Below are 26,672 nucleotides of genomic sequence, written 5' to 3'. Positions count from 1 at the left end.
GGAAGAAACCAGGGTAATAAATGTTCTGAGCTTTCCTTCCTCACTGCTGCTGACCTGCCCATGTCCACACTGGCTGCACTCTCTCTGAAGCCAGAAGTTACAGATGCCCATGGACATAATCCATACGGTAAGCCTCCCAGGACAAAGACCAAAGGGGAGAGAAAAATCAAGGAAGAGCAAACAGAACTTATCTGTCATACAGCAGCAGGCACAGAAGTACTGCTGCTGCTAAGTCGCTTCAGTCGTGTCCGACTCTGTGCGACCCCATAGACGGCAGCCCACCAGGCTCCCCCGTCCCTGGGATTCTCCAGGCAAGAACACTGGAGTGGGTTGCCATTTCCTTCTCCAATGCATCAAAGTGAAAAGTGAAAGTGAAGTCGCTCAGTCGTGTCCAACTCTTAGTGACCCCATGGACTGCAGCCTACCAAGCTCCTCCGTCCGTTGGATTCTCCAGGCAAGAGTACTGGAGTGGGATGCCATTGCCTTCTCCAACAGAAGTACTAGGAAAGATCAAATCTACTCTTCTGGAACCAATGAAATGCTTTCCATGAGGCCAAGGCAATTACACTGAAGCAGAAGAGTGACCAGGAGTTAGGCAGAGGAAATCGAGTAGGTACCCATTCCAAGCAAAGGGACTGGCCACAACAAAGGCACACTGCTAAAGCACTATGCGAATCAGGAGGTGTGAAGCCAACAGTGGGGAGGGAGGGAGAGACAGAATGAAGCTAGAGAGGCAAGGGGAGACAAGACGGAGCTTATGTTGATACCATCAACCATCCAGCCTTTGTCCTGCAGGCAAAGTGTGAGCACTGACATGGTATCACTTGACAAAGGTATGGGTGGGTTTTTAATGAAAGTAATAGGCAAAGAGATTTTCCTCTTAATGGTAAAAGTCAATTCTCGCTCTTACTTATTGACCAGCTCCTGCCTGGCTGTTTCATAAGAACTGCAAGGCAGAGTCCAAGTGTGGAGATGAATGCAGACACTGACAATATCTAATTAAAGGACCTAATCCATTTCAGCCTCTTAATTCTTCATACTTGGGACTTTCTCAGGGAACAAGTGGGCAAAAATATATTCAGTGACCACACTGAATACTATATTTAAGATTCTGCATCAAATAAATGGTAATTCAAAATTTACACTAAGGTATGTTCATTTTCCTTTAAAATGGAGAACTTTCTAAACACAACAGTGGTTAGTTCAGTTCAGTCACTCAGTGGTGTCTGACTCTGCGACCCCATGGACTGCAGCACACCAGGCCTCCTTGTCCATCATCAACTCCTGGAGTTTACTCAAACTCATGATCATCACGTTGGTGGTGCCATCCAACCATCTCATCCTCTGTCATCCCCTTTTCCTCCCACCTTCAATCTTTCCCAGCATCAGGGTCTTTTCCAGTGAGTCAGTTCTTCGCATCACGTGGCCAAAGTATTGGAGTTTCAGTCTCAGTATCAGTCCTTCCAATGAATATTCAGACTAATTTCCTTTAGGATGGACTGGTTGGATCTCCTTGCAGTCCAAGGGACTCTCAAGAGTCTTCTCCAAAACCACAGTTCAAAAGCATCAATTCTTCGGTGCTCAGCTTTCTTTATAGTCCAAATCTCACATCCATACATGACCACTGGAAAAACCATAGCTTTGACTATACAGACCTGTGTTGGCAAAGTAATGTCTCTGCTTTTGAATATGCTGTCTAGGTTGGTCATAACTTTTCTTCTAAGGAGTAAGCATCTTTTAATTTCATAGCTGCAGTCACCATCTGCAGTGATTTTGGAGCCCCAAAAATAAAGTCTGCCACTATTTCCACTGTTTCCCCATCTATTTCCCATGAAGTGATGGGACCAGATGCCATGATCTTCGTTTTCTGAATTTTGAGCTTTAAGCCAACTTTTTCACTGTCCTCTTTCACTTTCACCAAGAGGCTCTTTAGTTCTTCTCTTTCTGCCATATGGGTGGTGTCATCTGTATATCTGAGGTTACTGATATTCCTCCCGGCAATCCTGATCCCAGTTTGTGCTTCATCCAGCCCAGCGTTTCTTATGATATATTCTGCATATAAGTTAAATAAGCATGGTGACAATATACAGCCCTGACGTACTCCTTTTCCTATTTGGAACCAGTCTGTTATTCCACTGCTGCTTCTTGACCTGCATACAGATTTCTCAAGAGGCAGATCAGGTGGTCTGGTATTCCCATTTCTTTCAGAATTTTCCAGTTTGTTGTGATTCACACAGTCAAACGCTTTAGCGTAGTCAATAAAGCAGAAGTAGATGTTTTTCTGGAACTCTCTTGCTTTTTCGATGATCCAATGGATGTTGGCAATTTGATCTCTGGTTCCTCTGCCTTTTCTAAAACCAGCTTGAACATCTGGAAGTTCATGGTTTACGTACTGTTGAAGCCTGGCTTGGAGAATTTTGAGTATTACTTTACTAGAGTGTGAAATGAATGTAATTGTGTGGTAGTTTGAGCATTGTTTGGCATTGCCTCTCTTTGGGATTGGAATGAAAACTGACATTTTCCAGTCCTGTGGCCAGTGCTGCATTTTCCAGATTTGCTGACATAATTGAGTGCGGCACTTTCATAGCATCATCTTTCAGGATTTGGAATAGCTCAACTGGAATTCCATCACCTCCACTAGCTTTGTTCATAGTGATGCTTCCTAAGGCCCACTTGACTTCATATTCCAGGATGTCTGGCTCTAGGTGAGTGATCACACCATCGTGGTTATCTGGATTGTGAAGATCTTTTTTGTATAGTTTTTCTGTGTATTCTTGCCACCTCTTCTTAATATCTTCTGCTTCTGTTAGGTCCATACCATTTCTGTCCTTTACTGTGCCCATCTTTGTATGAAACGTCCCCTTGGAATGTCTAATTTTCTTGAAGAGATCTCTAGTCTTTCCATTCTATTGTTCTCCTCTATTTCACAAATGATTAGTCCTCATTCACAGAAGACTAGATTTTTAAAAGTGCCTCGGGGTAACTTAAAGTTTCAAGGATCTACTCCTTGTCAGATTCTAAGGGAGACCCTGGGGACAAGACACAGTGATGAACCCAACAAATGAGGTTTCATCATCATTAAATTTACCTCTAAGAGAAGAAACACGCATTAAATAGGTAAACACACAAACACAATCACAAATTTGTCACATGCCATAAATAAGAGCAACAGGGAAGAGGTGGGAAAAAGTATTTCTAGATTTAGAACAAAAATATCATTGTTCCTTTTTGCAAAAGCAACATCCAAGGATAAGAGACAAAATCAAATCACAATGGCCTGACACACATATATGTTTCCAGGAAGAAAACTGCCACAAGATGACAGATTCAAGCACTTAAGTCTGTGAATTGTCAAAAGAGAAAAGGCAGTCTCTCAAAAGGTATGGTAAGGAAAGCTTTTTTATAAGATGGAGAGAAAATGCTGAATGTTGATTAGAGGGCTAATGCAAGAGAGGCCGAATGTTAAAGGGAGAGAACAGATGATTAGCTATGATGACTAATAATGCCAACATTCTATATCCAGGTATTAGGCTAAATTCTTTACATGCAATTCCTTATTTCATTCTTTAAGATCAGCACTAATGGGCCAACTCTGCATATGACAAAACTAAACACAAAAAAGTTAGGTAATTTGAACACATCACACGCAGGCAGAACTAGGATTCAAACTGAGATCTTTATGAGTTCAAAGCAGACTACACCACACTGTCTCATCCAAAAAATACTTTTTAAATCATCTCTTACGTGCCAGTTAACTATGTACTGAGGATAAAAAGAGGATATGTACTGCGGATAAACAACTCCTGGGGCACAATCAGCACATGGTACTTACACAGGATGCTCGTCACCTTTAAAGAGAGGAGGGGGAGACAGACATGGACCTCAAGACACTGATACCAGGGGAACGAATAAGATGGCACAGCACAAAGAGAGCAGCAGTATCTACCCTGAGCTAATCAGTGAAGACTTCAGATGGTGCTTATGTTAAGCAGAACAGAGTCAGAACAAAGTTAATGCCAAGTAAGACCAACAGATTACAGAAAAGAGGCACAAAATTGCATGCTATGTTTAGAAGACTTCAACAAGTTGAGCATGGCAGGAATGTGATGTGAGTTGGAAGAGACCAGACCAAAGGGCCTTTTATACCACACTAAGACATCTGAGGTTTAAAACCATAGGAAGCAAAAAACCATTTCCAGGCTTTGAAACAAGACTGGCAACTGTAAAGACTCAGCAATTGACTAGGAGGTTCAAGCTGTAGCCTGAGGCACGGCTTAGAGACAACCAAAAGGTCAGAAGATCTGCAAAGAGGCTCCCAAACTAACCTCTTATTATCAGACCAGAAAAAGGAAGACTCCAGCCTCTTTTTAGAAAAACGCAGCCTTTATTCTAAGTGAGATGAGAGCAGTCTTCAGTTATTACTATTAATCAGGACAGAACTAAAATATGGCTTGGGCTTCCCAATGGCTGGGAAAAGAATCCGCCTGCCAATACAGGAGACTCAGGTTCAATCCCCGGTTTGGGAAGATTCCCTGAAGAAAGAAATGGTAACCCACTCCATATTCTTGTCTGGAGAATTCCAGGGACAGAGGAGCCTGGTGGGCTAAAGTCCATGGGGTCAAAAAGAGTTGGATACAACTCAGTGACTAAACAACAACAAAAATATGGTTTAGCCCAAACTTTGTGATTAGTAGGGAGACAAACAGATTACAGAAAAGAGGCACAGAAGGTTTCCTTCCTCAACACCCCAAATAGATTATCTGAGGCAGAATGTGGGTTTGGGTGATTCATTTCTCCAAAAAGCATACTGAACAGAGGCAGGATAGCTGCTGTCTGCTTTGAAAGTAAAGAACAGAGTCTTCAGTTTTCGAAGGATACTCCCATCTTCGCTTCAGGGCTGAATCACATCAGTCTGCCATCTGACAATGGTGAGGGAAGATGGATACTCTCTTTTTCTGCTCAGCATGCTGCTCTGATTCAGGAGTTTTATATTTCCCAGCAAGCAGATAAGAGAAGCAGCAAAAGGATACACCCACTCCGCTAACAAAATGCAAGCCATTATTCAGCTTCATCGATGAAAACAAATCAGAGAGAAATGAATTTTAACTTAGAACTTCAGATTTATCTTTCAAAACTAAGCTCCAGGTACATTCCTCATTCTAAACAAAACAGATATCTTAGTCACCCTGAACAAGTCATCATGACTTTGTCTAAGATCATTATCTCCGACTGGAATGCATTTGTACTCCATGTCCGTATGATCAAATACACAGACTCCCATCAAACCCCAACTTAAACATCACTCCTTCAATGCCACCCAAAAGACATGCCCATGGGACTTATTTCTCTATTCAAATGTTTATTAACTATTTCCAGGTATTGTACTGAATAGTATACAGACCAATCCTTCCTAAAGAGAAATTTTAACAAATACTTACTGAATGCTTAGAATATGACAGGTTTAGTGCTAAGTTCTAGAATTTTTTTAATAAATAACAATACAATCTACTGCCTTTCAAAAACTCCCTTACTACAGGAAAAAAACATACATAGTAAATGTAGCATTTAGGGTAAATGGGTAAGGACAAAGAAAGAAATAATTAAGACCAGAATGAAAATCAATTTAATAGACGAAAATCAATTCTACACCCACTTTGCTTAAAACTGAAGAGAAGGGAACACTGTCCAATGTTATTTGGTAAGGTCGGCATTATACTAACACAAAGCCACAGACCAGTAACCACTGGGTGTGTATTTTACCACACACACACACACACACACACACACACACACACACACACACACACACAGAATAGTCTTACTGAACTCAAAGCTAAAGTTGAAAGTGATAATGACTAGTCAGTAAGAAGATGAGTAAGGAATCCATATTTCCAGGCTACCTACCATGCTGCTAGTTGATTAAATGTGAATTTAAAGTTTTTACAAGCTGTTACCTGTGAGATATGATTGATGGAAGACTCCATTCTCCGGAGCTGAGAGGCTTGGATGTCCAGCAGTTGGAGCACATTGTTAGCCAATGCATTTATTTGATAAGCGACACTAGCTAGGGATTGGGTTGTATAGGCTTTGGTCTCTTCTAAAGCTTTTCTCTTGTCTGTAGCCTGAAATAAGAACAAAAAAGCCCAATATTTATTTTGGTTAACATTCATTAAACATCTGTTCTATAGAAAGGCAGTATTATATCCCAGAGGATGGGAAGATTTGGGAGAATGACATTGAAACATGTAAAATATCATGTAAGAAACGAGATGCCAGTCCAGGTTCGATGCACGATACTGGATGCTTGGGGCTAGTGCACTGGGACGACCCAGAGGGATGGTAGGGGAGGGAGGAGGGAAGAGGGTTCAGGATGGGGAACACATGTATACCTGTGGCGGATTCATTTTGATATTTGGCAAAACTAATACAATTATGTAAAGTTTAAAAATAAAATAAAATTAAATAAATAAAAAAAAAGAAAGGCAGTATTAGAATTATATTTTTTTAATAGAAAAGCCCAACTGAATCAAAGAACTTAGCAGACCAGTTTGATGAACCACAAAGCACTCCATCCTCTGACCCTAATAAAGGCAGGTGCCTCAAGTCCTGCTGGCTTACTCTCTGCCTGCCCCGACCTCCCCATGTGTCCCCTCAAGGCAAGCTATGAACCTCCTCCAGGACCTGTGAGTAATAAATTTCTCCATTTCATTTTCCCTTACAGTCTTTTGTTGAACTTTGAGCTCACCATCCATGACACCCCAGGGCTCTACTTAACAAACGGTAACTTAACAACAACAACAAAAATCACAACATCCACTAGTACAATGATATGGACTAAATCCATTCTATCTTACAATCCTGTTTACATCAGTGAACATCAGAAACCAAACCACCTGTTAACCATTACAACCAAGCTTCTCATCTCCACAAAAACTACTGTACTCTTATGACCCCATCCTTTACCCATCCGTTTTCCCCAAACTCCAGTGCACAGTCAGACAGTAAGAAATGTTCAGAGACCAAGTTCAAAGCTAAGTTCAGAGAAAAATTCAAAGACAAGTGATAAACTCTGAGAGAGTGAGGGAGGGGATGAGTGGGAAGCAAGCAAGGTAGCCAGCAACTTATATTACAATTAATATAGAATCTAAAAACAAAAAGGCCAAGGATAGAAAAAAATGAAACAGATCTAAGAGTTCAAAAAAAAAAAAGCAATGCAACCACAAACTAATATGAGATAATATTTCTCATCTATCCACCCAGCAAAAATCTAAAAGCAGGACAAAGTACTCTGCAAAGTTGCAGGGAAAGACTCTGATACACTCTCTGCTGGTGATATCCAGCAAAATTACACACGGGCTTATTTTTTGTCCCAGCAAACTCACTTTTAGGAATCTCAAAGAATCACTGGCAAAAATATATATGTAATTATTCACTACAGCACTATTTGCAATAGGAAAAGACTAGAAACAACCAATACAACCACTGATGGGGGATTGGTCAAATAAATTATGGGATCTCCAAACATTAGGGTACTACACTGCAGTAAGAAGTAATGTAGAGAGATACTGTTATTACCACCACACCCAATCTCCAGAATATTGCTAAGGTGAAAAATAAAAAAAAAATGTTTATAGAATGCTACCACTTATGAAATGGAAAAGATACAAAAACATATTCCTTTACTTTTTAAGAAAAAAGGATAAAACATAACATCTTTAAAAAATAATTGCATATGGGGCCAAGGGTCAACAGGTTGGCAAGAATATGGATAAGATTCTTTAAACATACCTTGTTTTTTAGATTTGCTTTTTGCAACTATGCATACAATTTACACAATTATAAAACAAAATTAAATTTTAAAAAGGAATTCCCCAAAATTAAATGTCAAATTAATCAAATGAGCCTAACTGTGCATCCAATTAGTGGCTTAACCAGAGAGCCTACAAGTGGCTTCAAAGCACAGTAATTTGATTGCACATTTCTAATGGGGTTTATCCTTAGGACAAAAACAATTAAAAGAGGGAAGAAAAATACTGAATCTGTTTTCAGTCACTTTATTGCTGATGGTAGTTTTGGAATTATTACCCAGAGACTGCTGTTTGTGTGGTGTGGAATAAAGCAAGTCATTAAATATGTTTAGGTCACTGAGAGCTGAGATTTGGGGCATAATTCAAAAGACATTCTGATGTAAGAAGAAAAACCTGTAGTTCTGCATTTAAGCTGAAAACATTAATCTGAACTTAATTTTTATGGTATCACATTTTATATACCAATAGCCAACAAAAAAAAGCCTAAATGGTGACTGTAGTTGATAACACTGTACTGTAAAATTGAAATTTGCTAAAAGGACAGGCCTGATGTCCTCAGCAAGCGGGGAGGGGAGATACACATGAGGTGATGCATGTGCTAACTAAGTACTGTCGATAGCAGATACAAGTGCCACTTCCAGGCCTAGACATAAAAGCATCCCTGCATTGTTTGGATGCAAAGGTTAAAAGTAAAATGCAGTCCTACCAAAAAAATTGGTATGATGATTGGTATAATGGCATCACCAACTGGACGGACATGAGTTTGAGCAGGCTCCGGGAGTTGGTGATGGACAGGGAGGCCTGGCGTGCTGCGGTTCATGGGGTCGAAAAGAGTTGGACACGACTGAGCAACTGAACTGAATCAAAAAAACTAAATTGTACTTAACAGAAACCGTTGTACACTGCTTCCATTTTTAAATTTAAAATAATTAAAATTAAATAAAATTTTAAAATTCATATTCTCAAACTAGCCACATTTTAAACAGCTCAACAGTCATATATGGATTGTGGCCTTACTGGAGAGACTGCAGTTCTAGTCACAGTTAATTTCCTCTTTAAACCATGGATTTAAAAGTTAAGTCTGCACAAGAATTACTGTTTTCACTTATTTCACTTGTTTGGTGTCCAATAGTTGGTCTCCCTCATTCTTTGATACTTTCGCTTTTGATAACTTTTGATACCAAGCAGCCTTAATATGTCCAAAGGATCACACAAAATGGATTATAAATCAGAAGACTTCTTCACAGAGCTAAAACAGACATCGTTAATCAATTACAACAGCCTTCCTCCAAAAGTCTAAACACTCTTAACTGATCACTCTAGGACGTGACATGTGATTGTAATCAATCTGCCATCCCTGTCTTATGCCACTGAGGAAGTTGGCTTAAAATGGAAATAAACATATGGCTTTAAAAGAAAAGTTAATTATTTAAAAGAGCTAAACTCAAAATAAATAATGTAGGCCAAGAACTTAACAGGAAATTCCTTAGATAACTGAATTTTCTCAACAGCCCATATATAAAACTGTCTTCTTCCTCCCATATCCACCTGTGGAAACCAAGTTTTACTGAGTTAAGATCTGCTTGCTGGAGGAAAGAACCTTTTCAAGCAGTACCTACTCCTATTACATCCTTTTCTTGCCCCTCAAGGTGACTAAACAGGCAAAGTAATCTCTTGTTTTTCACTGTTTAAAATGGAAATGATGATGCTATAAGCAATCTCTCTCATACTCATACATTTATCTTTAACCCCACCTCCTCGTCCCCGTTCTCAACTTCCACCTGTGATCAGAAGAAAAACCTCTCTCCCTCTATTACAACTAAGAACATCCTCGCAGTAAGTATGCTTAGAAAGTAATACATTCTAGGTGAAAACAAATTGCATGGTTTAATTTTTGCCTTTTTTTAAACAGAGAGAGAAATTTACAAAATTAATGCACCATCATGGAAATGGACCTTACTAACATTTTAGTATAAGTTCTTCAAATCTCTCAAGTACATGTGTTTATCTTACAAGAATGCAAAACTAACCCTGCTTTTTTCATTTAAAAATGTATGATGAGCATTTCCCCATGTGTTATTCTTCTATTCCTATTCTTTTTCAAAAAAGAATTTTCAATAGCTACACAATAATGGCAGTAACTGTTAGCTGACTGTTTTCCTTTTAATTCCTCTAATATTAAGACCCTGATTTTAATCAGGACATCAATGTATGCAGATTCAAATCCAGCTTCCTCTAAATAACCAAACAAGAGATGGCATTATTTCCAAACATTAACCTGTAAGCTAAGGCTAAAAACACCATTTCCAAGTTAGGGCCCGACTACTGAGAGACCTGGAACATGCCCTGTAGTACTAGCCTGTCTAAAAACATTTCAGAAAAACAGGTTAAGTTAAATTACAGTGTACTTTTTATCACTCACCTGAACCCTTCCCTAAACTCTGACAGGAAGTTCGGAAAATTATGTTTGCTCTGAGGAACAATCTTTCTCCATGTCTTAACTGCAAGACATAAGGCTTCCCTTGTGGCTCAGCTGAAGAATCCGCCTGCAATGTGGGAGACCTGGGTTCAATACCTGGGTTGGGAAGATCCCCTGAAGAAGGGAAAGGCTACCCCCTCCAGTATCCTGGTCTGGAGAATTCCATGGACTGTATGGGTATAGTCCATGGGGTTGCAAAGAGTGGACAGGACTGAGTGACTTGCACTTTTAACTGCAATTGGTTTAATGATCCTGCTTAGGTAACAAAGTAGCAAGTTAAGAAACACCTGGAGTAACAGGCAAATTTGGCCTTGGAATACGGAATGAAGCAGGGCAAAGGCTAATAGAGTTTTGCCAAGAGAACCCACTGGTGATAGCAAACACCCTCTTCCAACAACACAAGAGAAGACTCTACACATGGACATCACCAGATGGTCAACACCGAAATCAGATTGATTATATCCTTTGCAGCCAAAGATGGAGAAGTGCTATACAGTCAGCAAAAACAAGACCAGGAGCTGACTGTGGCTCAGATCATGAACTCCTTATTGCCAAATTCAGACTGAAATTGAAGAAAGTAGGGAAAACCACTAGACCATTCAGGTATGACCTAAATCAAATCCCTTATGATTATACAGTAGAAGTGAGAAATAGATTTAAGGGCCTAGATCTGACAGATAGAATGCCTGATGAACTATGGAATGAGGTTCGTGACATTGTACAGGAGACAGGGATCAAGACCATCCCCATGGAAAAGAAATGCAAAAAAGCAAAATGGCTGTCTGGGGAGACCTTACAAATAGCTGTGAAAAGAAGAGAAGTGAAAAGCAAAGGAGAAAAGGAAAGATATAAACATCTGAATGCAGAGTTCCAAAGAATAGCAAGAGATAAGAAAGCCTTCCTCAGCGATCAATGCAAAGAAATAGAGGAAAACAACAGAATGGAAAAGACTAGACATCTCTTCAAGAAAATTAGAGATGCCAAGGGAACAGTTCATGCAAAGATGGGCTCGATAAAGGACAGAAATGGTATGGACCTAACAGAAGCAGAAGATATTAAGAAGAGGTGGCAAGAATACACAGAAGAACTGTACAAAAAAGATCTTCACAACCAAGATAATCACAATGGTATGATCACTCACCTAGAGCCAGATATCCTGGAATGTGAAGTCAAGTGGGCCTTCGAAAGCATCATTACGAACAAAGCTAGTGGAGGTGATGGAATTCCAGTCGAGCTATTTCAAATCCTGAAAGATGACGCTGTGAAAGTGCTGCACTCAATATGCCAGCAAATCTGGAAAATGCAGCAGTGGCCACAGGACTGGAAAAGGTCCATTTTCATTCCAATCCCAAAGAAAGGCAATGCCAAAGAATGCTCAAACTACCCCATAATTGCACTCTTCTCACATGCTAGTAAAGTAATGCTCAAAATTCTCCAAGCCAGGCTTCAGCAATATGTGAACCGTGAACTTCCTGATGTTCAGCTGGTTTTAGAAAAGGCAGAGAAACCAGAGATCAAATTGCCAACATCCGCTGGATCATGGAAAAAGGAAGAGAGTTCCAGAAAAGCATCTATTTCTGCTTTATTGACTATGCCAAAGCCTTTAACTGTGTGGATCACAATAAACTGTGGAAAATTCTGAAAGAGATGGGGATACCAGACCACCTGACCTGCCTCTCGAGAAACCTATATGCAGGTCAGGGGCAACAGTTAGAACTGGACATGGAATAACAGACTGGTTCCAAATAGGAAAAGGAGTATGTCAAGGCTGTATATTGTCTCCCTGCTTATTTAACTTCTATGCAGAGTACATCATGAGAAATGCTGGGCTGGAAGAAGCACAAGATGGAATCAAGATTGCCGGGAGAAATATCAATAACCTTAGATATGCAGATGACACCTTATGGCAGAAAGTGAAGAGGAACTAAAAAGCCTCTTGATGAAAGTGAAAGAGGAGAGTGAAAAAGTTAGCTTAAAGCTCAACATTCAGAAAACGAAGATCATGGCATCTGGTCCCATCACTTCATGGGAAATAGATGGGGAAACAGTGGAAACAATGTCAGACTTCATTTTTTGGGGGCTCCAAAATCACTGCAGATGGTGACTGCAGCCATGAAATTAAAAGACGCTTACTCCTTGGAAGGAAAGTTATGATCAACCTAGATAGCATATTCAAAAGCAGAGACATTACTTTGCCAACAAAGGTCCGTCTAGTCAAGGTTATGGTTTTTCCTGTGGTCATGTATGGATGTGAGAGTTGGACTGTGAAGAAGGCTGAGCGCCGAAGAATTGATGCTTCTGAACTGCGGTGTTAGAGAAGACTCTTGAGAGTCCCTTGGACTGCAAGGAGATCCAACCAGTCCATTCTGAAGGAGATCAGCCCTGGGATTTCTTTGGAAGGAATGGTGCTAAAGCTGAAACTCCAGTACTTTGGCCACCTCATGCGAAGAGTTGACTCATTGGAAAAGACTCTGATGCTGGGAGGGATTGGGGGCAGGAGGAGAAGGGGACGCCAGAGGATGAGATGGCTGGATGGCATCACCGACTCGATGAAAGTGAGTTTGAGTGAACTCTGGGAGATGGTGATGGACAGGGAGGCCTAGCGTGCTGCGATTCACGGGGTCGCAAAGAGTCGGACACAACTGAGCAACTGTACTGAACCGAACTAGGTAACAAAACAGGGGTCTTACGCATTTTTTAAAAAAAAGTTTCTCCATCTTGCTTCTGTCTTTACTTTTCCTCCCACTCTTTGTAGAAATGATACCACATCATATCTTTTTAACAACTTTAACTTAACTCTAATCCAAACTTGCCAGAAACTTTTCCAAAGTAAGTTATTTTTCCCACAGAATATCTCGAATATTTAAATAAGGTTTTTCCAATTATATTAATAGAATGGAAGCTATTTCATGGTAATTCATTAAAAAATTACCCACATCTACCAAAACACACCATATTTCAATGACTCCAACAAAACAGCTATGTCAGATGCACCATTTTTATGTATCACTCAGGGAAAAACCGGCCAACTCCATTATGTCAGAATGCTTTCTTATGAATAAATTTTATTTTATACTTAACAGAAAATGCTCTTTGGGATTTATTTAGATGGTGAGCTTTGTATGTCACTCTCAGTGAAGTGAAGTCGCTCAGTTGTGTCCAACTCTTTGCGACCCCATGGACTGTAGCCTACCAGGCTCCTCTGTCCATGGGATTTTCCAGGCAACAGTACTGGAGTGGATTGCCATTTCCTTCTCCAGGGGATCTTCCCAATCCAGGGATCGAACCCGGGTCTCCCGCATTGTAGACAGACGCTTCGTCTGAGCCACCAAGGAAGGTCACTCTTAATCATACAGTAATACCAGCTATAGATTCATCCAACTTCCAAAAGAAACCCTTTGTATCTTTTATTTTGTATGATTCAAGATCCAACAAAACACAGCTCCCAAGTCTTGACAGTCATGTCTGTTCAGTTTCTAAATCTAGAACATCCCCTTCGACTCTGACCTTTTTTTTTTTTCTTTCAAAACACAGACTTTGTTTTAAAATTCCAGGTCAGTTGTCTTATAGGAAGTCCTACAATCTGGATTTGTCTGATTGTTTCCTCATGATTAGATTCAGATTAAGCAGAGTGGCTAGAAGAACAGGTGATGCTATAAACTTCCCACTATAAGCAATACATCTTTTAAAATAAGGCTCCATCTTTATTTCCATGATTTTCTTCCAAACTCCTGACACCAATTCTGCAAACTTTGATGCTGGTGCTATCTTACAAGGGGGTAACCAAAAAAAAAAAAAAAAAAATTTAAGACAAAACCCAAGACTCTTTTCTTCCCTCAAATGGTCTTTAAATGTTTTGACTCTAGCCCTTCCTCAAATGGTTTGATGACAGGCTGCAATAATCCAGTTATACCAACAGTAAAACCATCCAAATTCATACAAGTGGGAACAATGACAACTGCTGCCTGGCTGATAGCTTTCTAAGGACAACATTAATTGTAAAATGCATCCCAAGAACAGAAATTTTAAAATGTAGGGGTGAGGAGAAAGTTTCTTAGAACTGCTAAAATATACTCTATAAGGTTAAGGTTTCTGTCAATTAAGGATTTAAAATGTCAGCTTTCAATACTTGTAAGGAAGGGTTATATATACACAAAACAAAACATCTATTTTGCTGAAGGCCACTTAAAGGTCTGGCTTGAGAACATTTCCAGAGGGAATCCAGAATCCCTTTGTGGCAAGGGCTGACAGGAGCACACAGGCCAAATCCTGGTTGGAGCCATGGGGCTCAGGGTATGCACACGCGCAATACCCAGCTAACAGTGAAAGGATCTAATTTTCTCCAACACAATTTCCATTCCAATAAAAGTAAAAAGGAAATAAAAAGAAACCCTACCAGGTTACAGCTGGTATTTATCCAGCAAAAAGAATAAATTTTTTGCAGAACAATTCAAGTTGAAACCTAGTCACTGTAACCCCAGCATAGCTCCTCCCCACCACCTCCCACTTAAGCAACTGCTCACAGTCTATGATCCTTTCATTCCCAACAAAATCCAGGGAAAACCTCTGCTGCCTACTGAGTCACACAGCGCTGATGGGCAGGAACCTGAGTTGTGGCGCATGCTCTTTAACTGAAGAGCAAATACAAAACAACCAACAACTAGTATCCTCATTAAATAACGTTCCAAATTCAACTCTAACGTAGATTATGTTTTCAAACCTTCACAGGTCAATTTATACGTCCAGGGCACTTTCAATAACTAGATAATTAAGTTCTGAAATTTTAGGTTTCACCCTAATTATAGCCTCAGTCAATGAATTATATTTATTAAAAACAGGCAAAACCTGCAAAAACCAAATTTTAGAAAGAGCAACTACATTTAAACAAAAAATTAGTTAAATGTATTACTAACAGAATATATTCCATAGGAGTCCAAGACACTGGGTTCCTTCCATCAACTCCTTCCATGTTAACTATCTTCTCATATAATCTTATTTCTTCTTAAAAGGAATTAAACTGAAAAAGCCATGATGAAGAGTGCAGCTTGGACACACACTTTCACATTCTGCTGGAGGGTGCAATTAGACAACAAGTATCACAGTTCTTTAAAATGTATATATCCTTCACTTCTAGGAATTTACTTAAATAAAAGGCAAAGTGCAAAGAAACTGTATGTTCAAGAATGTCCACACCTTGTTTAAAACAGCAAAAAAGGAAAAACAAAAAAAACCAGAAACAACCTAAGTGGCCAATGATTAGTGTTTAAAATATTCATGTATTAGAATACCATGCAGTCAATAAAAGTAATCTAGATATTTACCAACAAGGAAAATGCATTAAGTTAGAATTCAAACTGGGAAGTAGAACCACTGTGAGTTACAGAATAATTATAGAATTTTACCTTACACAATTATAGGACTAGCTGGGAAAGCTGTGAAGGTCCCAAAGGGAAGTAGGAAGATCAGAGTCATCAACGAGAGTCTGTTTGAGACATCTGACACATTCAGCTACAAAAACGTGGCTGCAAAGCAAAGACTCCTGGAGAGATCTGAGAAGCTCAGGTCTCCCACCAAGTGAGTGGGCCTGATGCATCTGTTAACCAAACTATCAGCAATCAGAAAAAAATAGCTGAATGCAGAGCAAAGGAGATCAAAGTCTGGCTGGACCTCACCAACACCTCCACGTCTCTCACTGCATATCACCACAAAAACCTTCAGAGGTTTAGTGAGGGCTGCTTAATTCTCTTTCGGCCAATTCTAGCCATACCCAGCTTCAGCTTAAGTAAACTGACACAGTACTAACTACCATGGCACCCCTGGTCAATATGGTACACACACAGCTCTGTCATCATATTCAACTCCTGAATTAAAGCAACAGCAAAATCACACTCCAGTGTAACATGATGCAACCATCCCTTATACAACCGAAAAGATGCTATCTCCTCAAAACAGAATACAAAGTCTATCTTCTCTTCGAGTAAAGTTCTTTCCTTTCCTAATTGAGTTGTACTTCCCCTTTGATATCTTGTGACTTAAATACTGAAATACAAGGTTAACCAGTAATAACATATCTTAAGTTAAATACAGAAGACTAGGGGGGAAGAATTGGTTACTATATACATAAATATTAAGAAAGATATAGAACAAATATTCATAACTACTCGTTTTCATTCTATAACTGGTCATGAGGTGACCAAGAGCAGCTAGTGTTTATCATTTTCTTCTCCCACTATCCATCACCATTTTGTTTGCCCTCTGCAGTCATCTCATCCGGTCACTGTTCCTTGCCTGACGTGTCTGTGCTTAGTTGCTCAGTTGTGTCTGCGTCTTTGCGATCCCATGGACTGCAGCCTGCCAGGCTCCTCTGTTCATGTAATTTTTCAGGCAAGAATATTGGAGTGGGTTGCCATTCCCTTCTCCAGGGAATGTTCAGGACCCAGGGACATCATGTGTCTCCTGCACTGTAGGCAGATTCTTTACCTGCTGAGCCACTGGGGAAGGAAGCCCAGTGACTCAAACCTTCTTTACCATCAGCAGCCCTTCTTGTATTGTGTTGCATTAGCTTTCCATTAACTTTTATAGTATAGGACTCAGGAGTGGTTAAGAGGCACTCCAGGGACCTCCTGCATTCCAGACATACTCCTCTCCACCCCACTGTGTAGTAGCAACCCAGTTTCCACTGACAGTGGGGATCAATCACCAGTTGGGATCAATCACCATAACCAATACAGCAATCTCCTGCTTTGCCTGTTAGTTTACTGGCACAAGGAAGGCAAAGTGGCCAGGTGTTCAATTTCCAGTTTAATAGAACCAATGCTGCATTTCCCAGTAAAAGCACTCCTCTTTGGAACTCAGAACTCTATACTGGCACGCCCCAGAGTCGAAGATAAAGAAGAAAAATTTTTGCCAGCAGATCATTAGGGGTAAGTGAGAAAAGGTCACTTTATTTCCACCTCTTGAGCCCCAGACCTATGAATGCTGGCTACAGGAGAAACCCCACCACACATCTGTGACTGATTCAGAGACCAGACCCCATCTCAGAGAACATCACACCAGCACTGCAAAGAACTGCCACCAGCAGGTACAGTGAGTCTTCAGAAGGCCATTCCACTGTTCTATCCTTTCAGCTTCTTCAAGGTAATGGGGAATATGCTAAGACCAGGGATTCCGTGAACATGAGCCCAATGCCACATTTCACTTGCTGTAAAATCAATTGCCTGGTCAGAAGTAATGTGATACAAAATACCAAGACATAATTAAGGCATTCTGAAAGTCAATAAGGAGTTTTGGCAGAAACAATGCAGGAAGGGGAAGCAAATACATGCCCAGGGCAAGCAGCTTTTTCAAGGAGAACAAAGTATTGTCCTCTTCGTTATGGAAGTAGTCCAACGCAAACCACCCGCCACCAGGTATCTGGCTGGTCCCTCCAGAGAAATGGTGTCATCTTAGGGGGTCACAGTGCGGGCCCTCTACCATTAGCAAGGTGTTCATTCAGCGGTAGTGGGCTCTAAGCCAGTCGTGATGTGTCTGAGCATACACACCATCTCCATGCCCATCACTGTGATATCTTTTTCATCAGCCCTTTGGGAAAGGACTGAGGTAGACGGGGAAAGGCTGAAATCCAGACGTGATATCCTGTCCACCTGATCATTAAGATCCTTCTCTGCCGAGGCTGCTCTTTGATGGGCATTCACAATAAACCCAAATATTAGTGTCCATTTGGAAGTATGTCTGTATATCTATTCCCCATACTTCCAATTATGTTCCTTCCAAGCCCATGATCAATTAGCCAAACGATTAGCTACTGCCATGAACTGAGGGGGTCCACATCTCTAACCATCTCTCTCTCCAGACAAAACAACTAGGTGTGCTGCTCAAAGATGTACCAGTGAGCTTCAACAAGGATTTACCATATAGCACAGGGAACTATATTCAGTATCTTGTAATAATTAATAATCTATAATGGAAACTCATCTGAAAGAAAAAAATATACATATATATATAATCATTTTGCTGTATATCTGAAACTAACACAATATTGTGAATCAACTATACGTCAATTAAAACAAAAAGATCTGCCCATAGAGGGAATTTCCCTTCACCACTGCGCTCCAGGTCACGGCTGACTGTGGCTATAGGGCTACAGATGCCCATGCTGGCACCAGCATATCATGTAGAACCATTTGTAAACTAAACCTAAATTGTTTTTTCCTCAGTTAACTGGGACTCCTCATGAGGCCGTAAGCGTGGACTGAGAGTGAAGAAGCAAAGAAACAGGAGCTTAAGTATACACCTTGTGGAGTATACATCACAAGAAAAGGTATATAAAACAGTAATAAAAGCAAGTTATAAAATGACTATGTACCTGCTTTTTTAAAAAGAAATGGCATATGTAAAGCAATTATCCTTCAAAAAAAAATAATAAATATAAAAAGAAAAAAAGAAATGGCATAGGGGGAGACCACTGCCTCCCAGCCTATGATTCTAGGAGTGAACGAAGTACAGTTTTAAAATGTCAGTGAATCCACTGAAGTGTTTCCTCCAAGATTTGAACACCACGTGAATTTTAATTAACCGGAAGGGAAAAAGGAATAGAGTGAGAAAGTTTTCTCCAGATAGTTGAGGAGAAATAGTTCCTCCAGATAGTTCATTCTTGGCCAATGAAACAATTAAAGCTCTACATAAGAGATCTATAAATGGAGAAAAAAACAAACATTTAACACTTTTCCAAGTTATTCTTCATACAGGAACACATTCATATCTTTAATTCATACTCAAATAAATGCGAGTTTGCGAGGTAATTACTTAAGGAATACAAAGCATCGTTTCACAAACTACAAGGTAGAGTGGTAGTTAATACCATCACAATCAGCACCACCCTTAATTAACTGAGTGGGGAAAACTAAGCACTCCTGCTTTAAAACAAACAAACAAAAATCAAGGTCCTATAAATACCGACAAAAGTAACTTGTGCTACCACTGACTGCCTATTTCCTCACACCAGCTCACAAAACAGCCTCACAGAATCAGTACTGGAGGTCTCCATCCTAGACTGATTCACTCACTGACCACATTTTCCAAACCAAAAAATTACGAGCATGACACAATCTGACAAACTATATTTTCCCCTAATTTCTTCATCTATTATATAAAAGTGTAAGAATTACAGTGATATTAAGACTCAGTTAACAAGTCTTATTGAAAGCAGCTAAATTTTCTAAATTATAGCTATTCCCAAAATATGTGAGACATAGAGTCATTTTTACAAGTATTCCAAAAAAAAGCCTGAGACATGGACAGAGGGATATTCTGTTCCCATCCATCAGTTATAAAACAGAGATAAAAGACACTTTATTAACAAAATACCACATACTGAATACAAACCAAATAACCATTCAGAAATCTAAATACCAATTAAGGATATACAATAATATTAAAAAGAAAGCCATCTAACAAGATATGTACAAGATCTGTATGAGGAAAACGACAAAACTCTGATGAAAGAAATAAAAAAAAACTAAACAGAGAGAATCCATTGTCATGCCTAAGAAGACCTGATACTATCAAGACATCACATCTCCCCACCATGATCTACAGATTCAACAGAACTCCAATCAAAATCCGAGGAAGTTACTTTGTGAATATCGACAAAGTGATTATGAAGTATATATGGAAGGATGATGTCAGACAGCTGAATATGATGTCCTTCGTCACATCTACCTTCAACAATTTTGCATCCATCCTTGGGCAAAAGGGAGCTGTGGGATCCAGGGAACAAACTGTAAAACCCAGGTGTAGTACAAGATCAAGGAAAGCTGTTTTAAAACAGACTTGTACCCATGGTCTCAGCTGGATTTAAAACTGGCTCTATACCAGAGGCCATAGCTACAGCCCCAGTTAGCTTTGGTTCTGACACCAGCACCAGATGCCAGGGGCATAGGAGGACTCTTACCCACTTGTAATCAGGTAATACATATACAGACATCAGTCTCAAAGGTCAACCATGCACTGACCTGTGAACCAGCTCCAGTTCCTTGCAGCTGCAGTTCAGGAGCCCCTAGAGAACACTAATTTAGACAATCACCCAGAGATGAGAGAACCTCTGTGAAAGTCCAGGAGTACCATAGAGAAGTTCCAGCCCACCACTGGAGCAAAAGAAATGCGAGATAAGATGCACTGGAAAGGGTAAGAAGAACAGTCTGATTTCACCCACTTCACACATCCCTCCAAGGCAGCACAGCTCAGTGCCAAGAGAGCCCTTCTCAACCAACGACTTCTCTGCTGGGTCAAGTGAGAGCAGGTGAGGGAGCCCCTGGCTTCCCGGCTGTGGGACACACTGCAAAGCCCATTTCCTTCTCGCCCCATCCAGAATTCTGAAGTGTGAACAGCACCTCTAGGAGGTGGTGAGTGGCTGGTACACAACAAAACGGATGTAGATCCTACTGAGCATGTCAAAGACTCCACTAGGAAACCCGACCACAAGCTTCTGAGAACGCTTTGCCCACAGTGCCCCAACGTGCCCAGCCTTCCATATCCCCACCTCATAACTGGCTCAAGAGAGCGCTCCTGATAGTGGCAGAGTGAGCTTTTGCAAAAGATCAGTGAGCACGCAGAGAGGCAGACTGAACCTGTGGCCTGGGAAAGACCATAAACTTGAGCCATAAGCACCACCCTCAGAAAAGCAAAAAACAATGCCTGTTACTTCACAGGATCAAAAGAATGCAAGCAAGCTTAAAAATTCTGTCACAAGGAGGAGCAAGATATTTAGAGCAGGCATATTCTTAGAAGATCTATCAAAGCCTTGGAATTCCTAGCAGATGTGACAAGATATTTCTCTCCTGCAGTCAATTAGTAAAGACTGAAAGAGCTGACAGCTCTACTTCAAGTGTGAAGACAGCAACACAAGAATTCAAAGAATATGAAAATTCAAGAAAAAAGGACACCATCAAAGGCTCACAATATTCCAGTAACCAATCCCAAAGACAAAGAGTTCTGTGATTTACCCAATAAAGAACTCAAAACAGTGTTTCAAGGAAACGCAATGAGCTACAAGAAATCAGAAAGATCATTTAATGAAATCAGTAAACACATGAACAAAATGTGTTTAACAAAGAGATAAAAATCCTAATAAAGAAACAAGTTCTGGAGCTAAAAAATGCAATCAATGAAATAAAAAATCCAAGAGACCATCAACAGCAGCATGGATCAAATAGGAGAAAGAATGTGTGAAACAGGAGACAGAAACTTCAAACACTGGAGAAAAAAAAATAATGAAAACGAGTGAAAAATGGCTACATGATTTGGGGGATATGATTAAAAGAAACAATCTGTGAATTATTGGAGTCCCACAGGAAGAAGAGATGGAGAAGAGGGCACAAAGTCTTTTTAAAGAAATAATAGCACAGGACTTCCCAAATCTGGAGAGAGATTTGGACACCCGAGTTAATGGACCAAAGACCTTACAAACACGTTATCAAAGAAGAGACACAGATAGCAAATACACATAGGGAAAGATGCTCCACATCCTTAGGGGAATCGAAATCAAAATGAGTTATCACTACACATCTATCAGAATGGCCAAAATCCAGAATATTAACAGCACCAAATGCTGGTGAGGATACAGAGCAACTAAACTTTCATTCACTGATGATGTGCATACAAAACTGTACAGTCACTTTAGAGGTGAAAACATAGGTACGTACAAAAACCCGTACACGAAAGTGTATAGCAGCTTTTATTTATAATTACCAAAGCCTAGAAGCAACCAAGGTGTGCTTCATTGGGTGAACAGATAAACTGTGGTATATCCACACAATGGAATACTATTCAAAGCCAAAAATAAATGAGCTATCAAACCATGAAAGGACACAGAGAAACCTTAGATGAGTATTACTAAGTGAAAGAAGCCAACCTGAAAGGCTACAAATTGTATGAGTCCACCTATATAACAGTCTTTAAAAAGCAAACCTTCAGTTCAATTCAGTTCAGTCGCTCAGTCGTGTCCGACTCTTTTGTGACCCCATGAATCGCAGCACGCCAGGCCTCCCTGTCCATCACCAACTCCCGGAGTCCACTCAGACTCACGTCCATCGAGTCAGTGATGCCATCCAGCCATCTCATCCTCTGGCGTCCTCTTCTCCTCCTGCCCCCAATCTCTCCCAGCATCAGAGTGTTTTCCAATGAGTCAACTATTTGCATGTAGAGACAGTAAAAAGATCATTTACTGCCAAAAGTCAGGAAAGAGGGAGAGATGAGTAAGTGAAAAACAAAGGATTTTCAAGGCAGTGAAACTACCCTGTACTATAGTATAATGGTGGACACATGTCATTCTACGTTTGTCAAAACCCAAAGAATGAAAAAGAAAACCAAAAACAAAGAATGTACAGCACCAAGAGTGAACCCTAAGCTACGTAAACAAACTCTAGACTCTGGGTGCTAATGATGTGTCCATGTAGGTTCCTCAACTGTAATGAATATGCCATCCTGACAATTCGATCTTGGTGTTGATAATGGGGTGGCTGTGCATATGTGGGGCAGACAGCATATGGAAATCTCTGTGCCCTCCATTCAAGTTGGCTGTGAAGCTAAACTTGCTCTAAAAAGTCTATTGGGGGAAAAAAGTGAAAGAAAAAAAAATAAATGCGTTCACCTCAGTATGTTAGCTCAAGCACAGTTCTGATGCATCAGCAGTGTGACTAGTGCAGGCTGTGGAACAGAGCTCAACAAACTATGACCCTCAGGCCAAATACTCACCTTCGGCAAACAAAGTTCTATGAGAACACCTTCACAGCTATTAATTCACATGCATCTATGGCTTTCTTACTACAGTGACACAGCTGAGTAGTTGTGACAGACCCCTTGGCCTGCAATGCCTGAAATACTGATATTACCTGGCCCTTTGGGAAAACACTGACCACTCTTGCTCTGGAACAGAGATTTCCAACCTGAAGTGGATAATGACATTCCCAGTGAGCTTTTTAAAAAATTCCAGAGCCCTAGACCCAACCTAATCCTTACCTCCCCTCTAAAAAGATTACAATTTAATTGGCCTAGGGGTAGGACCATTAGCTATTACCATACCAACAGAAACATGTGTACAATAAAACAGGAAAATATACAAGATAAAAATCAGGATACCCAATAATACAGAAGATAAAGGCAGGACCCTAATACACAGACCACAGAGACCACAGAGAACTACATGATAAACTGGAGCCATAAGTCTGGCTCTGATCTCCACGAGTCTGCAAAGAAACAAGATCACTATAGGATTTACAGTATCCGTGAGGTCAAAACATTTTGGTGAAACTCAATTTTTTTCTAAGACTTCAGCCTGACTGTAAAAGGAAAGCTTTATTATAATTTTTCTCTGGATTGTGAACATATTTATTCTTCTCACCTTACCTCTTAGCCCAAAAAAACAACAGCCCAAAAAACAAACAAAAATCCTCAGAGTGGCAGGATTTCATACAGACAGTACCCTGCTCCCTGCCTGCCTTTCTTCTCTTTTTGGCGGGGGGTTGGGATGGGGTGGGGTGGAGAGTGAGGCAGGAGGAGTAGGGAGAATAAGGATGAGTGTGAAAGAAATGCACCACTAAACTGGAGATAAGGTGGCTCTATATTCCACATTATTAAATACAAATAATAAGCCCACTAATGCAAGGAGTCCCCAAGTTATGACACATGGTTGATACAAAAGTGATTTATTCAGACCTGTAATTCATTTCTGCTACATTTACCCACTTTTGAATGACATCTGTTGATTATACCAAATGGGTCCACACAAAAGAACAGAGTATATATCAGGACATAGCAAAAGCACAATTTTACCTTAACAATGTTACCTTACATTTAAAATGTGGTTTCTCTGTTTTCCAAGCTGGGAAACACTACACTGGTTTTCTACAGTTGAAGGACAGTAGTTGAGGGATATTTTTGACCAAGCCTTCATCTCCCCCACTACCCTCCCTGGCAACTGACACTATCAAAATCAAACAACTTTCAGCTCTTTCAAATGTGCCCTGGTGCACATTTTGTACTTACTACCTAGATCCCTCGCTTGTCAACCTCCCCTTCCGTGTTACTCATGACTCAGACAAACTCACGCTATGAGGCATTCAAACTTCCCTGAAACCCCCAAACACTGCTCTGTTCCTTAAAATTCTCTCTACAAGATCCTTTCTGAAAGGGGGAGTTCTCAATCCACATGTCTAAAAATGCAGCGATCTGTAACACAGGAGATTATGACAGAACATCAGTTAACATCAGAAGGAGAAACTTGCCCCTCGCCTCCTGACCCAACAGTACACAGCCAAGAACTCAGGGTCCCTCCCTTTCCTCTCTCCTGCTCCCCTGCTGCCCACGCTGCCAGCTAACATCAAGCCGTATTCCTATTCTCCAGCCCACTGCTCTGCCAATCAATTCAACTGTGGAGGAGTAAAAGCTGGAGTGTGGTGGAACCAACTGTGTACTAACAGCTGAAAAAGAGGTCTATAGATTCACTTCTGTGACTGCAAATTACTTTCTGTGGGTGTACTAGCTTTATGCTGGAGAACGGTTCCAGGTAAAATAAGTCATCTCTGAGTTCTCCCTTTCCTATCAACCGTATCCCCTTTACCAAGCTTCCTGATTCTTCTGGCACCTATTCCGTCCTTTTCTCTCTTAACTACAGCTATCTCAATTCAAGAAATACCCTTTATGTGTGGACAAATGCAACCGTCCTCTACCTGGTCACTCTGCATCCTCATCCTCCGAGCAAAAAGTGCAACGATACAAAACAGACTGACATTGGTTGGGAGGAGGGGTAGGTAGGCAAATGGGAAGGAGGAGGAAGGGGGACTTTCGGTTCTGCTTTGACTGCAACTGAATTATGAGAATCTTTTACAGCGATCTTTTCATTACCTATGTGCTCCTTAAAAAAAAAATGCTGCTTGACATTTGTTCTTTGCATAAGCAAAATTCTACTGACTGCCAAAACTAAAACCAAAAACCTTTCAAAAGCAACAATTTTCTTCCATACAGAATGTTTCCTCTTCCCAAAATTTAAGGCTTTATAAGCTATGGTTCAATGATTTTTCACATAACTATACTACATATAATATTGACATCACAACACCTAGCAAAGAGTCTTTTACAGAGAATGCAATTAATAACTATTTTTTGAGCATGAAATAACTATTTGTTGAGTTACTTTTAAAACAGTTCTACAGCCTCAAACACTCTTCCTTCTAGCAAAGAAAAATAAGTAGTCACAGCCTATCACAACAATTCCAGGCACAAGAAAATTCAGATAATTCACCACCACTCACTATCATCATGCAAGACCAGCCTCCCCCATCTCCTCTTGAGCTCTTTCCAATCCATACGTACTCCAGCCTCCTTCCAATCTGTTCTCCACTCTAAACACGAGTCATCTTTAAAAAGTAAAAATGATAATGCCATCCCATTGCTTAAAATTCTCAATGTCTTCTTATCAGCTTCAGAAAAAAAGACCAACACCCTTAACACAGCCTATAAAACCTTAATGATCTGGTCCTCACCTAACTCCTCTCAGATCACTACCCTCTCTCTGCTCACTATACTTTAGAGCACAAGGGTTTATATTAATAACTCATTCAAAATCATTCTGCCTTCCCTCACCTTTGGGCCTGCACATATAATGCTCCTGGTTCCCTCTGGTAGGGACAGCGCTGTTCCTTCCCTCACAATTTCTTGGTTAACTATCAATATAGCCACCCTTCAGATCTCCATCCCAGCGTTCCTTCCTTGGTTTGCCAGGCTAGGTGGAACCACCTGACAGGACACTCTCATGTCAACATGTGTTTCCCCAGATAAAATTTATTACAGCACATGATTTGATTAGTGAGGGAGGCAGAAATTATATCTGATTCGCAAAATACACTCAGGGCATAATAGGCAGTCAAAAATTGCTGAATAAGTAAATAGGGGACAAACTAATATATTCTGTAATACAATGAAGTACATTACATATAATTATGCATGTTTCATTTTACTGGGCATTCCCATGGTTCCAAACTTAGAAACTTGTAAAAATCTGCCTGTTTTCTTTAGGATTTTTATGGCATTCTCTGATTATTCTGAAAGAATGGGAGTATCACCAGTCTGTCTCCCTAAGCAAGCTCTGAATATGATTAATTATTAATTGTAATGAAACATGGAGCTGAAAACAAAAAGACTTCTCAACCTTTATGAAAGAGAGATGGATTAATCCAAAGTTTTTTTTATTAAAAATATAAAAAAAGCCTAAGAGGAAAAATGCCAGAGAAAGAGCTGAAACAAAACAAAAAGCCAGTTTTTGTTGTTGTTGTTGTTGTTTTTTTTTTTTACTTTTTCTCCCACTTTAGTTGGGTTTCTTTTAAGACATA

General features: G+C 40.2%; 1 protein-coding gene across 14 annotated transcripts in view; it reads right to left on the bottom strand.

Moving 5' to 3' along the window:
* The window catches only part of ABI1 (abl interactor 1), an 87,773-nt gene that overhangs the window by 49,036 nt on the left and 12,065 nt on the right, over positions 1 to 26,672 (bottom strand). For all 14 annotated transcript variants that reach the window (XM_019972965.2, XM_019972966.2, XM_019972955.2 and 11 more), the window contains exon 2: positions 5,955 to 6,122. In XM_019972965.2, coding sequence (XP_019828524.2) covers positions 5,955 to 6,122 — 168 coding nt within the window. The remainder of the gene's footprint in view (positions 1 to 5,954; positions 6,123 to 26,672) is intronic.

This window comes from Bos indicus, chromosome 13 (genome assembly GCF_029378745.1).
Source record: "Bos indicus isolate NIAB-ARS_2022 breed Sahiwal x Tharparkar chromosome 13, NIAB-ARS_B.indTharparkar_mat_pri_1.0, whole genome shotgun sequence".
NCBI lineage: Eukaryota > Metazoa > Chordata > Mammalia > Artiodactyla > Bovidae > Bos > Bos indicus.
The sequence above is the reverse complement of the archived record's forward strand: the minus strand, read 5'-3'. Positions and strand labels throughout refer to the sequence as shown.